This window comes from Heterobasidion irregulare (genome assembly GCF_000320585.1).
Source record: "Heterobasidion irregulare TC 32-1 unplaced genomic scaffold scaffold_02, whole genome shotgun sequence".
Lineage (NCBI taxonomy): Eukaryota > Fungi > Basidiomycota > Agaricomycetes > Russulales > Bondarzewiaceae > Heterobasidion > Heterobasidion irregulare.
Window position 1 is genome coordinate 899,832 of NW_009258198.1, and position 15,284 is coordinate 915,115.

The 15,284-nt window shown below is 52.3% G+C and overlaps 4 protein-coding genes across 4 annotated transcripts; 3 read left to right on the forward strand and 1 right to left on the reverse strand.

Moving 5' to 3' along the window:
- Positions 1-119: 119 nt before the first annotated feature.
- On the reverse strand, positions 120-3,367 carry HETIRDRAFT_61031 (vacuolar H+-ATPase V0 sector, subunit A; the record flags this gene model as incomplete). The annotated part of the gene is made up of 11 exons (XM_009543566.1): positions 120-305; positions 371-448; positions 520-777; positions 837-1,322; positions 1,377-1,635; positions 1,690-1,997; positions 2,047-2,563; positions 2,615-2,730; positions 2,788-3,114; positions 3,170-3,270; positions 3,328-3,367. The coding sequence occupies 11 exons, from the start codon at positions 3,365-3,367 to the stop codon at positions 264-266; spliced, it is 2,532 nt and encodes an 843-aa protein (XP_009541861.1). The 3' UTR covers positions 120-263.
- A 3,442-nt stretch (positions 3,368-6,809) lies between these two features.
- On the forward strand, positions 6,810-10,814 carry HETIRDRAFT_154589 (ABC transporter). Its single transcript, XM_009543910.1, has 8 exons — positions 6,810-6,824; positions 6,882-6,979; positions 7,039-7,904; positions 7,962-8,603; positions 8,664-9,765; positions 9,839-10,058; positions 10,116-10,405; positions 10,470-10,814. The coding sequence occupies exons 3-8, from the start codon at positions 7,048-7,050 to the stop codon at positions 10,530-10,532; spliced, it is 3,174 nt and encodes a 1,057-aa protein (XP_009542205.1). The 5' UTR covers positions 6,810-6,824; positions 6,882-6,979; positions 7,039-7,047; the 3' UTR covers positions 10,533-10,814.
- Positions 10,815-11,024: 210 nt separating this feature from the next.
- HETIRDRAFT_407445 (uncharacterized protein) lies at positions 11,025-12,890 on the forward strand. The gene is made up of 11 exons (XM_009543911.1): positions 11,025-11,339; positions 11,423-11,448; positions 11,547-11,559; positions 11,631-11,655; positions 11,718-11,778; positions 11,843-12,035; positions 12,120-12,201; positions 12,250-12,301; positions 12,354-12,431; positions 12,496-12,572; positions 12,632-12,890. The coding sequence occupies exons 1-11, from the start codon at positions 11,185-11,187 to the stop codon at positions 12,779-12,781; spliced, it is 912 nt and encodes a 303-aa protein (XP_009542206.1). The 5' UTR covers positions 11,025-11,184; the 3' UTR covers positions 12,782-12,890.
- Positions 12,891-13,782: 892 nt separating this feature from the next.
- HETIRDRAFT_438234 (uncharacterized protein) lies at positions 13,783-14,970 on the forward strand (the record flags this gene model as incomplete). The annotated part of the gene is made up of 2 exons (XM_009543912.1): positions 13,783-14,212; positions 14,279-14,970. 2 exons carry the CDS (start codon positions 13,783-13,785, stop codon positions 14,863-14,865), a joined length of 1,017 nt encoding a protein of 338 aa, XP_009542207.1. The 3' UTR covers positions 14,866-14,970.
- Between the last annotated feature and the right edge of the window lie 314 nt (positions 14,971-15,284).

Genomic DNA, 15,284 nt, shown 5'->3' on the forward strand with positions numbered 1-15,284 from the left:
GTGGATAGCTAGACAGAGATATGACTAGACTTGGGCCTTAGTAAAATCAGCGCAGTGTGATGTCAGCGATTGATACCGTTCATAAATGACTGCCTAGAGCGCTGATTCTCCCTCAGTCTATGGTTATCACTTTGGATAGCATCAGTCCGCAGGACGTGACCAAGAATAATGTAGTGGGGTACACAGTATCGAAAGAAAGTGACAAGAGGAAAAGTAAGCAGGTCACGAGTACGACGGAGCACATACAGGTTTACTACTCATGCCTATTCTTCATTCAACCCGGCAAAGCTTAATGGTGTGAATTGCTGTGAAGAGAAAGCCAACACATTCAGTATGCATCCTCGCTAGAAATGTAAAGCGGAGCACGTACATAGCCGCCTGCTTCGTAGTGTTTACTGTTAGCCTCCACCCAGTGTAACCGGAGCGCATGGAGGAAAGCCGACAATCCCTTTGGCAGAAACGACGAGAATGAGCGCTCCTGGATGACGCTACCGCAGAGCCAAGAAGCTAGAAACGCACCTCCATAATACACAGGATGAAAACTGTTAGAATGAACCACAACACGAGCACGAGCCCAAAAGCAATCCAGCCGATGACGCCCTCCATTCCCAAAACGCCTCCCAACGTCATATTCCACAACACTTCGGAAAGCTGCGCATGTGCAAGTGAAAGCGCCCACAGACGAAGATACGACGCCGTGTGTGAGATACACCCCAGACAAAACTCGATGGTATGGATGACTTGATGAATCACGACCTCACTAAAATCATGCTGTTCCTAGAAGAGAATTAAATGCGTCATTAAACGCCAAGTTCAAAGTAAGTGAAAATACTTACATGCTCCTCATCCATCTCCTCTGCGATAGCTCGCCCATTTCCTTCTTCCTCGCCTTCTAGATCATCGCTCCGCCTACCCATATTCTCCTGTGGTCCATCACCATGGGCGAGGCCTACGTAGCCCTGATTCTGGATCTTCTTCATCTCCTTCCATTGCACGTACGGCTTCACGACAAGCATCCATGGCACGCAAACAAATGCGAGTAATAATAGCACAGTCTGAATGATACTCTGGCCAGCGTACAGCTGTGTACCCGGCTCTATAGAGCCAGGGGAAAGGAACATGGAAATGAGCATGTTCAACAAAGATGGAGGGGCAGTTGAGCTTTGACTCCAGTCAATCGTCCATTTGTACAAGATGCAAACGACTAGGTAGCCAAAGATTGATTGGAGGAAAAGCATTTGCGGAATGAAGTTGGTGTAGATATCGAGAGGGCGCTTGAAGCGAATGTGATTTGGGACTTGGAGACAAAGAGCGAAGGTCATCTGTGACAAGAGGCCTCAGCATCAACTCGATTACCAGGTAGAACGATTACACACATGAATGACGCCAAGAACGATCGACATTTTCATTTTGTAGGAATTAGTGAAGATGAGGCCGTTATCGGCACCGTGCCAACCAGGATCTAAGCCAAAAGGGTAGACGCGCCCATTGGCTCGAGCGGTAACGGTACCATTAGCGCCCTCAGGGATGGTCCATCCCGAATTGAAGAGATGCAAAGTCTTGGAGAAAACATCGTTGTAGATGAAGCCGGTGTAGATTGAGAACAGTCCCATGAGGAGGATGATGTAACGACCACTAGACATCGACGATGAGCTTCACAGGAAAAAAAGGTTCGTGCTGACGACTCACTAAAAGAAGGTGCCGAAAATTTCGCCAAGGTCAGCTCTGGCCATCTTTCGCTCGTTGAGGATCATTATCAGTGCAGCGAAGAAGATGATGGCGCCATGCCCGATATCACCGAACATCACAGCGAACAAAAACGGGAAGGTGATGACAGCAAATAGACCCGGATTGACCTCTTGATAAGTGGCGATACCATAGCTGTCCATGATGGTCTGGAAGCCCTCCGTGAATTTATTGGTGCGCTGGAAAGTCGGCGGAGTCTTATTGGTGCGCAACTCATGCAGAATTGGCGGGACGGTGGTCCCCGACTCCTCCTAAGTCCGTTGTTAGTAGTTAAGGGAAATTAACGAAAGGGTTCCATACAGTTGCATGGCGTAGAGCCAGCTGAATGATAGTGATATCCCTTGATGGGCACCATCCCTCTGCAATTAACGTTTTCCGCCTCAGATCATAGTTGAACAGGTTCAACGTCTCGTAGATCATCTTCTCCTTCCTCACGACATCTTGCCAGCTGGCCAGGCTCTCTCCAATCCTCAACAGTTCCTCTCTCCTTGTAGATCCAGTGTTGTACAACACCATTTCGAGATCTTCAATGCGGCCGTTGACTTCGCGTAAGGACTCAACGCGCTTGTCCGCGTTGGCATCGATGGGGTAGAGTGTAGCGCCCATAGACTCGGCAACCTTGCGAATCTTGGCGAGGAGAGCGTCTCCATGAGCAAAGATGATAAAGACATTCTTTCGAGTCTCGACACCACTCGCAGCATCCACGAAGGGCTCGGCAATGTCGGTATGGTTCATGTAAAGATTACCACGGAGCACGCGCCAAAGCACGCGCTCAAATGTAGGAACACGAGCGCGATCAATCGTGCCAGCAACAAACCTGAAAAAGACGCTTGGGATAAGATGACGACTCAAGGCGAGAACCACTTACTCGAGGTCAAACTGGACAGTTGATATGGAGAACTGGTTCTCGCGGTCATCGTGCTGCAACAAGGGTGCCGAGCTGTCGTCGAATGAGGTCCTGATATCAGACTGGTTGCTTTCAGCCTGTAAGAAAGAGTTAGCTATGAGGCGATTCCTTGTGTTTTTGTGAGCGTGTTTTACCCTGTCAAAGAATACAGCTGTCTCCCTCAGAACATGCCTAGCCTCAACCAGCTCCCTCAATCGACCACTAAGCAGCTCGTAGCTCTCATTCATCTGTACTAGCCTCGACTCGTGCTCGGTAAATGTAACATCTAAGCCGTCCATTGTTTGAGCTGCTCGCGGACCAACGGTGATGAGAGGCGCCGAATCATACAGCGGGCGCACGGGTATCTTGTCTTTTTCCCTCTCGATTTGAGTGGAGAAAAAACGAACGCGACGAGCCATCTCGTCGATGCGACGAATCTCGCCTATGAATGATCGTTGGAAGGGATTGACGTTGGGGTTCAGCTGTGCAGCTCATCATTAGCTGCATATAACGTGATTCCAACAGTCCTAATCTTACATCCTTGAACTGCATGTTTCCGAGTTCCCCAAGCTCAGCGACCGTGTCATGGGCAACTTCTGTTGGTACGAATAGTTGCACCAAGCTCATAGTCTCAGAGCCTGATATGGGGGCTAGTTCAGTCACCTAGAGATGGTTCGAAACGTAGAGATACGAACGGAATAAGCTAGGATATTCATTGACCACAGGGGTGCCCATGGCGGTGGAAGACTTGTAGATGGAGAGAGTTTCTGGCGATGATGCGACTCGGAGCACGGCTCTTCGCTGTTTGTCTGGATTCCGCAGGCTTTTGGGTTGTCGTCCGGACTTAAACTGGCCCTAATCAGGTAGTTTTACACCTTTTCTACTCGCGGAAAACGGATCACGCAAGCGTCAGCATCATTCCTAGATTACATTCGCTAGATTTTCTTACACGACAAAACCTGACCAGGCAGGCCAGCCCTAAGTAGTCTCCATTGCTGACCCTAATCCCTAGACACAGAAGATGGTCGTGGGCCAGTCTCTATCAGGATCACCTCGAACATGAGTATGAGTCTATGCATTGTTTTCCTCGTCATTAGGTTCCGCAGACCCACATTTTAATCTGCAGCTCGGTAGACCTGGAAGACATAAGACGCTGTGCCCTCTAGCTAGAGAATATGACTTGAGACAGCCTCCATGACTGAAGTTACACGGGAGACATATAACGCTCAAGGCCTCCTCCAGGGTTTCATGCCGTATGTCGTTGTATCTTGTCTCACCCACACCCCCTTGATTTCCATGACAATATTTGCAACGCGACGCAACCCCACACCATCTTACTCCCAGTAGCTCAAGCTCTCCTCTCTGAGAACATCACATGTGCCCTGTTGCTATTGCACACGTCGCCATGGCCGCCTTTGTACTCGATATCGTCTGCGAGTTGCTCCATGATACCGCGCCCTCGCTCCTGCATCCAGACGTGAAGGTTCCGAACGGTGATGAAGAACCACCCGATGCAGGAAGAAGGAGGGGTGGATGCGAACGGTGAGGGAGAATCAAAAGCCAGCGACGTTGTGAGTAATCTTCTCCTACAAGTCTCCATTTAACTCCATGATGTCATCTTCCCTCCGCTCTTGGCTGCTCATCCTGTCCAAAAACAATACGAGGGTAACAAACTTGAGCAAGCTCACTCACATCGTCAAGCCTTTTCCTTGCACGTCCACATAACGTGCCTGCGCGAGTATTTGCTCCTGGCTTTGACTACTTTCAAGTTTCAAATCCCATTCTTTTGGAGAATCGCCCACCAACGGGAGCAAAAACGCAATAAAGAGCATTCGACATGTGGCCTGAAAATATACAGCAAAAATTGTGGCATGAAAACACGAGTGCGCGCAGCGCTCGCCGTATGTTCGTCACGTTGTTTGTCGAAACAATGTGATCCTGACGAGCTTACTCCCGCAGGCACACCGGCCAGATGCCAAGCGTGAATTATGCGCCTCGCTCGCGTCGTCACCGTGTGCCGCGTCAGATCCTGCAGTCTGTCTGCTAATTAAGGGCGGACAACGTGTTTGAGAATTAACGTCCATTACGCCTGGCCAACATGCAATGGGTTCGTCATAAAATATTGCGATTACTTTGCCATCTCACTCCTATACGCTACCTTGTTCTGTAAGGCCATGAGTCACTTTGAGCGAGGCCCACCCCTGACGAAGGCAGACCGCAGAACAAAGCAGATGGCCAGGAGGTGCACGCCAGGAGACACACTTCGTCGTCCGCCGTCAGAGCTCGGGCTTAGTCGTCCTCTGCGATTTCGGTGGTGATACTCACCATGCTGAAGTTGTCTGTTTTTGGAAGGCTGAGCTGACAATAACCCTCGATGATCCCCATCCTCTCCGTCTGGGATCCAGTTGCTGAATCTAAGAAGGAACGTACAAGATACCCTTCATATAGCTGCATTATCGATCAAGGCTGAAGTACATACCCTGAGCCTTGGGCGGGATATTTGTGTATGATCTTCTACAAGGTGAGATGCAACTCAATTTCTTCACACATGTTGACAGAAGTCGGGCAGTCATGCATCAAGACGTCATTCGAAGATAGCGCAGAAGTTGGAACTAGACCGCGCAGACTATTCATTGCACGTAGAGACTTCCCAACGATCATGCACACAACTGTGATGCCGTGGTCTAACGTGGCCCAGCTGTAAGTGCGTACCGGTTCGTGATGTGAAGTTGAGAGATGTTGACCGGGACATCTCACTTTCGTCATGACCTCGTGGACATCAGTAATCCGTCGAACTGCACGATATAAGTATCGCTGCGACTCATGGGGATACCCTCTCATTGAATGATCTCGATCCGCACTGGCTGACCCTCTAAGATAGTGTGACTCACCGAGTAACCGCTAGGGCCAGTAGGGATGATCATCCTCTAGAATTGGTTCCATTTTGGCACGATTGAGACACGCTCTTCCTCATCGTCACATCATCTTGCACGATGAAGACGTCGATCGATCTTGATACTGTTTCATGTACGTGTTTCTTCCGATGGGTGCTTCAGTTGATCCTCAGCGAGGTTTTTGTAGATCGCTTTGACTCGTTCCCCGAATTCTGAAGCACAATCGGTCTTCAGGGTTCCGTCAATGTTCTATGCCGGGCAAATCATCACGTGGATTGCGGTTTCAACGTCCGCATGCCATTCCCAATCGTTGAGTGAAGTCCTATATGCGACGAGAGGAGATGGAGATAATCTAGTGTTAAGGCCACCTAGGCCTCGATCATGGTGTGGAGCATCGTGAGGATACGGGCAGGCGTCGTGACTGTCTAGAAAATGAGGACGAAGAAAAATGAATCGGCAGCGTGTAAGTGATCATCGACTTTAATTTGACACTTCACGGCCGATGAAATGATAATCTCGCTTGGATGAACAGCTTGATTTTGTGATTTATCAGGTCATCACCTCCATCGAATTCTGGCTGGAAGGCATATCACACACGGCATCGTACCTTCGTCTGTGGATGCTTTCGGAGGTGCTGTGGAATATGACGTTGGAGAACGTTTTGGGGACATCAGGTGTAATCGGCTCAACTAGTTCCTCCATCGTGTTTGTACTGTGGTCTGTCCTCGCGGCTTTCATCCTTTGTATCTTCGAGGTACGTGGCATGCTTCTTTGCGTATCGATAATCCTATTTGGGCATGCTGACCGACATCTTCGGGGCAAAGCAGTTGTTGACATCTTTACACGCCCTCCGGCTGCACTGGACGGTGGCTATGTACGTGTTCTGCCCGCACAGGGTTCCCATCGGCTGTTCGTGATGGGCGCCCTGCTGGCAAAGACACATGTACATGGCCTCGGCGATCTTTTTCCAGCAGTTCGTGCTGCTGTACTTTGCCGGATTGAACAAGGCCTGGGAGGGGGGAAGCGCATGAGCGCTACGCCGTCTGCGGACGTAACTTTCATTGGCCAGATCGAACTGGAGCAGGTGTTTGGGCGCATGGAGTTGTCTTTATCGGATGCTTGTGTGGACGGTTGTTTGGGCGGGAGCGGCCGGACGTGCGGGGGAGGAGTGCCTTGTGGGGTAAGTTTCCCCGCATTTGGACGCGCACGGTGGCTGTGCGCCCTTCATAAGCGAGGGATCTGTGAAATCGCAACGTTCCCATCTTGCGTCCTCCCCTTTCCCTCATTTTCTCTTAGAGGTGCGTGCCCGACCCTATAAAGCTCCCCGTCGTCTGCTTATCTGTCCCTCCTCACAGTACTCGGCCATCTCATAGACTTAGAAGCCTTCTTTGTCCTTGTCGCCTTTGTGTGTGCAACTCGCCCTCAACGAATTTTACCCGTCACGTTTTCCAAGGTCTGTCGCTTGTTGTTGGCACGTATGCTTGGTGACAACGGCTGAACGCCTCTGCTCAGATACCAGAAATGCCAGCTGCCACCACCACCGCCCCTGTTACTACTATCCCCTCCCCTGCTTCCCTCAAGGCCGCCGCCCATGGCCAGGTTGATGCCGTTGCCCTCTTTGCCGCCGACAAAGCTGCGCGCAAGAGCGCCTCTGAGGCCGTTGCTGCTCTCGCCCTGAAAGATGGCGCGTCAGCTCTGAGGTCCACTGGCTTCACCGACTTGGTCATTAAGGCCCTCGCCGACAAGAAGTCTCCCGCCGCACGCGAAGGCGCTGCGGAAGTCATCGCTATCGTTGTCAACACGGCCGTCCAGGCGCTCGAGCCATCCTTCATTGACTCGGGTCTCTATGCCGCTCTGCTCGAGGCCTTTGCCGATAAGATGCCTGCCGTGAGGACGGCGGCCGTCGACGCGGTCCGGACGTACGTAGCCAAGGCGAGCCCATGGGGCACTGGACTTCTGCTTCCTGCCCTTCTTCATGAGATCAAGACCGCCGGAAAGTGGCAGGTCAAGACCGGGTCGCTCGCGATCCTCGACCAGCTCGTCGAGAGCGCGCCGGTTCAGACTGCCAAGTTGATGCCCGAGATCGTCCCCGTCCTTTCTGAGGCGATCTGGGATACCAAGGCGGATGTGAAGAAGGCCGCGCGCGAGTCGCTCACGAAGGCCACCGCTCTGGTGTCCAACAAGGATATTGAACGCTTCATTCCTGCTCTTATCAAAGCCCTGATTAATCCGGTCGAAGAGGTGCCGAATACGATCCAGCTCCTCTCTGCCACCACCTTCGTTTCCGAAGTGGATTCTCCTACTCTTTCTCTCATGGTTCCCCTTCTTGCCCGAGGCCTTTCCGAGAAACTTACGGCGACGAAGCGCAAGGTTGCTGTGTAAGTCTACCCATGGCATGTGGTTGATCACGCGCTGATGCTCGATGCTCGATGCAGCATTGTCGACAACATGGCCAAATTGGTCGACTCGCCCGTGACCGTCAGACCGTTCCTTCCAAAACTCCTCCCCGGCCTTCTCAAGGTCGAGACCACCATCGGCGATCCCGAGGCCCGCAGTGTCGTCGGTCGGGCGATCGCGACGCTCCGCCAGGTTGGCGAGGTCCCGACGGGCGACGGCTCGGACCTTCCGCCACTGAAGCAGGCCGAATCGGGCCAGCTCGCGCACTCGCTCATCTCGATCTACAAGAAGGCCGGTGCTAACCCGGTTCCGTCCGTCGCCGATGAGGTCACCATCTACGCCTCGCGCCTTGCAGCCAACCTTGCCAACGCGAAGAACTTCGATGTCCCAGATTGGGACACGCTGGCGCTCTACCTCGCCTTCCTCGCTCAGTCTCCCGAGCCCGTCACCATTGCGCGCGAGTGGGTGGTTCACTCGGCCACAGAGGGCACCGACGAAGGCGAGGCGCTCGAAGACGAGGAGGAGGGCGAGGATCTGTGCAACTGCCAGTTCTCCCTTGCGTACGGTGCCAAGATCTTGTTGAACACGGCGACGCTCCGTCTCAAGCGCGGTCACCGCTATGGTCTTTGCGGTAAGAACGGCACAGGAAAGTCGACTTTGATGCGCGCGATCACGAACGGGTGAGCAGCACATCCTTCTGTTGTAAATAACCCTTTTGGTTGACCCTTTGTCAATTACAGTCAAGTCGAGGGCTTCCCGTCCCCCGACGAGGTCCGCACCTTCTACGTCGAGCACGACATCGATGGTAGCGAGGAGGATACTTCTGTTCTCCAGTTCATCCTTTCCGATGAGCGTATCCTCGCTGACAAGACGGAAGTCGTTGAGACCCTCGCTTCCGTTGGGTTCAGCGACGAGAGGCAGCAGCACGCCATCGGCAGTCTTTCCGGCGGTTGGAAGATGAAGCTCGCTCTCGCTCGTGCGATGCTCTTCAAGGCTGATATCCTCTTGCTCGATGAGCCGACTAACCATTTGGATGTCGTCAACGTTGCCTGGCTCGAAAATTACCTCACTGGCCTTACCCACTGCACTTCGATCATCGTCTCGCACGACTCTGGGTTCCTCAACAATACCATCACCGACGTCCTTCACTTGAACCGCTTCAAGCTGCGCCGCTACAGGGGCAACCTCGAGGCCTTCGTCAAGCAAGTTCCTGAGGCCAAGTCGTACTACACTCTCGAGGCAGCTGAGGACTACCGCTTCAAGCTCCCCAACCCTCCCTTGCTCGAGGGTGTCAAAACAAAGGAGAAGTCGCTGCTCAAGATGCGCAGCGTCGGCTACCAGTACCCATCTCAGCCCGTTCAGCAGCTGTACGACATCACGTTGCAAGTCTCCCTCTCATCCCGTGTCGCTGTCCTTGGCCCTAATGGCTCCGGCAAATCCACGCTCGTCAAGTTGCTCACTGGCGAGATGGAGGCCAACAAGGGTGGTGAGGTGTGGAAGCACCCAAACTTGGTCATCGGCTATGTCGCCCAACACGCTTTCCACCACATTGATCACCACCTCGACAAGACGCCTTTGGAGTACATGCTCTGGCGGTACCAGACGGGCGAGGATCTGGAAGAGATGTCCAAGGCGAACCGGCAGATCTCTGATGAGGAGCAGCAGAAGATGAAGGACGGGTCGCTCGTTATCGTCGAGGGCCAGAAGCGTCTCATCGACGAGATTGTGGCGCGCAAGAAGTTGAAGCAGTCGTATGAGTACGAGGTGTCGTTCAAGGGTCTCAGTTCGTCGGAGAACATCTGGCTGCCACGCGATGAGCTTGTCAAGCGTGGTTTCGAAAAGGCGAGTCTCGGTTTTAGCGCGCGGATCCTGCTCTCATGCTCATTCCGCTGACCCTGCTGTCCTCAATTTATAGAAAGTCATCGAGGTTGACACCCGCGAGGCCCAGCGCCTCGGCCTGCTCCGCCCCCTCGTCCGTCGGGAGATCGAGCAGCACTTCGCCGACTTCGGTCTCGAGCCCGAATTTGTCTCGCACAACACCATGCGTGGTCTTTCCGGTGGTCAAAAGGTGAAGATTGTCCTCGGCGCTGCTACATGGCGCCGTCCGCACGTCATCTGCCTGGATGAGCCGACAAGTACGTCATCTCTTCCTCGCGCAGTCTGTCTTCAGCTAATGTGACCTCCGCTTTCAGACTATCTCGATCGTGAATCGCTCGCTGCCCTCATCGAGGCCCTCAAGGTCTTTGAGGGTGGTGTCCTTATCATCACTCACAATCGCGATTTCTCCGAGTCGATCTGCAAGGAGGTGTGGGCAATGCGCGATGGCCGCCTCGAGGCGTCTGGTCACAACTGGGTTGAGGGTCAGGGCGCTGGCCCTCGCATCGACAAGAAGGATGGCCCGGAGGAGGACACGTACGATGCCATGGGCAACAAGATCGAGAACAAGAAGCAGAAGAAGATCACGTCTGCTGAGGCGCGCAAGGTTCGTGGTCGTTTACCTTCGTTTCCTGCAAGTGATGAGTGCTGACATGTCGATTTGTCTTCAGCTCAAGAAGGAGCGCATGGCACGGAAAAAGCGAGGCGAGGAGATCAGCGACGACGAGCTCTGAAGCTGTGGGTGCGCTCGACTATACTTTTCTCTTTCTGGTCACGACGGACTCGCCTCCCTCCATAACATCTATCTTACTTCCTGGATCATGCGCCGCCCTAGCAGCTTGTGTGTTTTGTCCTTGTTGTCGCATCTGTACTCTACCGCCCGTGTCGTACTTTTTCAATTATTTGTCTACAATATTATATATCTTCATCCTATTTTCTGTGGACATGGGCTGTTTGCGGTGATTCTTGTGGCCAAGAGAATGTGGGTCCATTTTTAAACAACTCCAAAATGACCCAAAGAGAATGGGTGCCAAGCTTACGGGCCGCGGCAAGGGCAGAACGATTTCCAGGCTTGGCTCCAGTAATACTGCTTCAGTGCTGCGGCTATTTCCAATTATTCTGGTGTTCAGCCTCTCGCTTCAGCCATTACTCACAGCCTTGCCTGCGCTGCGCGATTGCTCGTGTATATAAGCCCCGGCCGTTCGACGTTCGGGATCCAACTTGACGCCGCCTCCACTCACTTGGACATAACCCAGTCATAACCCTCATAGCAATCTGCGCAGACTTGCACGGGCGCCTCTTTGTAGCTCTCTGAATATTGCAGCATAGAAAAAGGGAACAGCGCTAGGCTCTAGCAAGCTCAAGATTAGGACAAGGGTTGAAACGATGCCGTTGATCGATTATGACCAGGCGCAGACGTTCAATGCGTCCACAACGTTCCATTACGCGCGCAACTTCGAGTCGAGGATCACGCCGAACGCGACGCAGCGGACGACGCTGATCGTTGCTGGGTGCTATATTGTTGCTATCGCCATTCTTTGGTGAGTCTCGATTTTAATGGGTGGTTCTAGGATGGGGCGTATGCTCATGGGACTTCTGCGCTCATCGTGTCGCTGCTCATTAGGCATGTGCCGTTTTTGAACTATATAAGTGAGTGGTCATTTATTTGCTGGTTGGAGGCTTGGGGGAGGCTCTGACATGTCGTCAAACCGTGGACTGATGTAATTTGTGGTCATGTTGGCTGGCAGTTTATCCATTCAAGTGAGTGTAGCGTCCATGGAGCTGAGCGAGTCTGGGCGCGAGTTGACCTGTGAATGCTCGATTTCTTGTAGGCTGCTTACGGTCGGGTTCCATGAAGTGAGTTGATCTCGTATATGATTCAATATCCTGGAGGTGGCTGAATTGACGGTGTATTACAGATGAGCCATGCTTTCGCCGGCGTGTTGACGTGCGCGCACATACACGCTATCGAGCTCGATCGTGAGTTCGCTGTCCTTGACCATCCGTAGAGAAATTGTTGGAGGTATTTTCTTCCTTTGAACAGCGGACGAAGGAGGCTCGACGCGAATGTCCGGCGGAATATCCTGGATCACGTTGCCGGCAGGCTACCTCGGCTCCTCGTTCATTGGCGCGGTGCTGATAACGTGTGGGTTCGACACAAACGCCAGCAAAATCGCCAGCCTCGTCTTGGCGGTGTTTTTTCTGTTCACGCTGTGGTGGGCGCGGCGGAACTGGCTGTGAGTTCAATGTTTTCCCTGTATTTTGTGACGTGAGCGTCCGTATAGCCGCGGATGTGCTCATGGAGTCCATTGGGCGGGTAGGACCTGGGTGCTGATATTGGGCATGTCGGGATTGATCGTACTGTTTTGGTTCGTCGGAGAGGGCGTTGCGCTGAGATTCTTCGTGCGTGTGTTCTCTCTTTTTCAAGCTTCCTTTTTTCAAAGAGGCTAGGTTCTGTTCATCGGAGTAATGTCGTGTTTGTATGTGCTCTGGGATGTCATAGGTCCGCCGTCATATTCATGAATTTCGTCCTGTAAGCTGACCCAATATCTCAGACGACACCATTGCCCGAAAAGTGAATAGTTCAGATGCCTCTGCATTCGCTGATATTTGTGGCTGCTGTCCATCACAAGGCGAGTCACACCCGGAGACCCTTCATCTGAACCTTCGTTAATTTCTTGGCCATACCTCTTATAGTTTGGGGAGTCATCTGGCTCATCCAGGCGTTCATTTTCTTTGTGCTCGGCATTATCGTTGGCTTGGTCGCGTTCAAGGTTCGGACGCCCCTTCGCACGTCTGATTCTATGTGTTCGCTGATCACCATTACCTACAGGAGTCAGCAGCGCAGCAAAAGGAGGATGCTTCGCATTTCCTTCCCGTCCCGGGATCCAGCGGTGCTCTATCGACATCCCCACTGTCTGGGTTGTCCCTTTCTCTTCTTGTTTGCGCCTCCTCTGCGCTCCTTATGCTATTTCGCCTATAACATTACTGCCCAGTTTTGATATCTGTTGACATGATGAGAATCTTTCTTGATATTTGTATATCCTTGTTACCTTGTAAGGATAATGTATATCGCGGACTTTTTGGATACCATCTATATGATGAGGCCTGCATGTTACGTAGTTCTCGGGGACGAGTTGAGCACTGCGCGATGGAGTACTTTCCGTAGCTTTGTGTAATAATCTTGATTAGCGGCCTTACGTCATAGCACCGTCCTACAGAGCGCCATTTGTCGCGTGAAGTCTGACCATCCTGTACTCGTTCTAGTGTTTGTGCCACTGTTTCTTATGCTCTCCGTAGCACAGTCCCCAATTCGCAGCACATCACAATTCACCTTTTCGTGGTCTCCGACACATTTCCTTACTCAAATAACTGATGGTTACTTCCTTCAATGTGGACGTCAAGCCTCATCAGGCTCTGAATATCTACGAAATCCTCGAAAACATCTTCCTGCACCTCGACCAATCCTCTAATGCCACTAACGCCCGCGTCTGCAAGCTCTGGTCAGATGCTGCGCTAGACAACATTTGGCGAGTCATCACCGATATTGAATGCATCACCCAACTGCTGCAGCCTGCAAACGGGCCCGCAGGATATTGGGACACAATAGTCTGTCGTTTTACCGAGTCGTGTTTACTTCCTCGATTTGAACAATTTTCCAAATAATAGGATGAGTCGATGACGTTCGCCATTGATTCTGCTTCGTGGGCGCGATTTACTCATTACGCGCCCCGTATACGCGTGTTCCAATTCACGTCTTCCGACAACAGAAGCATGCAGGAGGTTTACCGATTACTGGTCGATGTTGCAATTCGCCGTCAGACGGCGACACTCCTCCCCAACCTCCGCTCTCTGAAATGGCTTGCAGGGCCTAAATTCCTCCCGTTATTTGCCACCGCTACTGTTCAAGACTTCTCTTTCCGCATTGACTGGCCCAAAGAAAAATATCCGTATCACCAGTTTGCTCTGGACATTCTTCAATCGATGCCTAGAATCACGTCTCTAGCATGCGACTGGGTCCATGGGAAGGAGCATGGCCTCGGGTCGCTGCTCTCTTTATTGCAAGGCTACCAGGGCCTGACGGAGATCACTTTGCCCGCGGAGCGCCTCAACGATCAAGCACTCACCGAGCTCTCAAAGTTGGCCGATTTGCGCACCATCTCGTTCGAATACACTCTGAACGAGCATCGCTTCTGCTGCGGAAATCAGTTTGAAAGCATATCAGACGCCCCTGAATATTCATTCGCTCTCGAACCGGGCGCTTTTCCGTCACTGATCAACTTGTCCGTGTATCTCAGGCTCTCTGACGCCGAGCGCTTGCTCACGCATCCGAGCTTGGACGCATCGCGATTGCGGAAACTGTTCTTCATCAGCGTCGCCGCTCAGCCGGCCCCCGTGATGCAAGAATTCTGCCGTACGTTGGCTGCAAGGTGCAAGTCGTTGACGAGCTTGATTTTAAGCTTTCAATGGGCCCTCGAAGAAGGCGGTAGTGACTTCCACGACCACGACCATGAGAACCCGCTCACCGCGGTGGCTATCAAGCCGCTTCTTGCCATTCAAAGCTTGACGACGTTGCACTTGGCGCAAGCACTGCCGCTGACCCTTGATGACGATGATCTCCTCACGATCGTCCGAAGCCTCCCACTCCTCGAAGATCTCAGCCTCAATTTTCGACCGGCCGTCTTGATTCCACCGAATCTCACAATGGGCGCTCTGCCCATCTGCGCAGAGCATTGCCCGCGCCTGCGGGAATTGTCTCTCTACATGAACACAGAAAGATTTTCATCATTTAGACTCACGCATGCCTTTTCACCGACACTCGAGACGCTCCGGATTGGTCCCTCAGAGCTCAAGCCGGTGTCTTGTATTAGAGTGGCCCTTTTCCTGTCACGCCTACTGGCACGCGAGACAAAAGTATTGATGGGACAGGATGTGGATGATCCAGAGGACCCGATGGACATTGATGAAGAAGAATGGGACAATGTCAAGAACCTTGTCACGGGGATGATTCATGCCAGAATGGATGAACGGGAGGGCAATAGTCGAGATCTGTCGACAATATCATGATCTGGGACCTGCTTGTATTATCGCTCACTTTTCTCTCAGTCTCGCTATCCTGCATCATGTACATCTATTAACCATTGGCGGATTGCTTTGCCGCGTACTGACTTCTCTCGGAGGGGGCCGGCAACCGCCCACAGCGACTAGTGCCTATGAATAGCTAAGAAGCGGCTTGGTATCTCTTCAATGTAAGAATATATGCACTGTACACCCCCAAGGGCGCGGTGTTCCAACTCGGTCGGTGATGTTTTTCGAGGCTTTGGCGAGGCCGTGACAGAACCTTGCAAACTTCTCTGGGACTCGTGGATACGGCCTCTGGGACGAATAATCGCAGTGGCACGTTCAAAGGTTCAAAATGCCAATGGCACATGTCGATCCATTGGATAGTCTACCATTCGATCGTGGAGCCTGAGGCGGCCGCATAG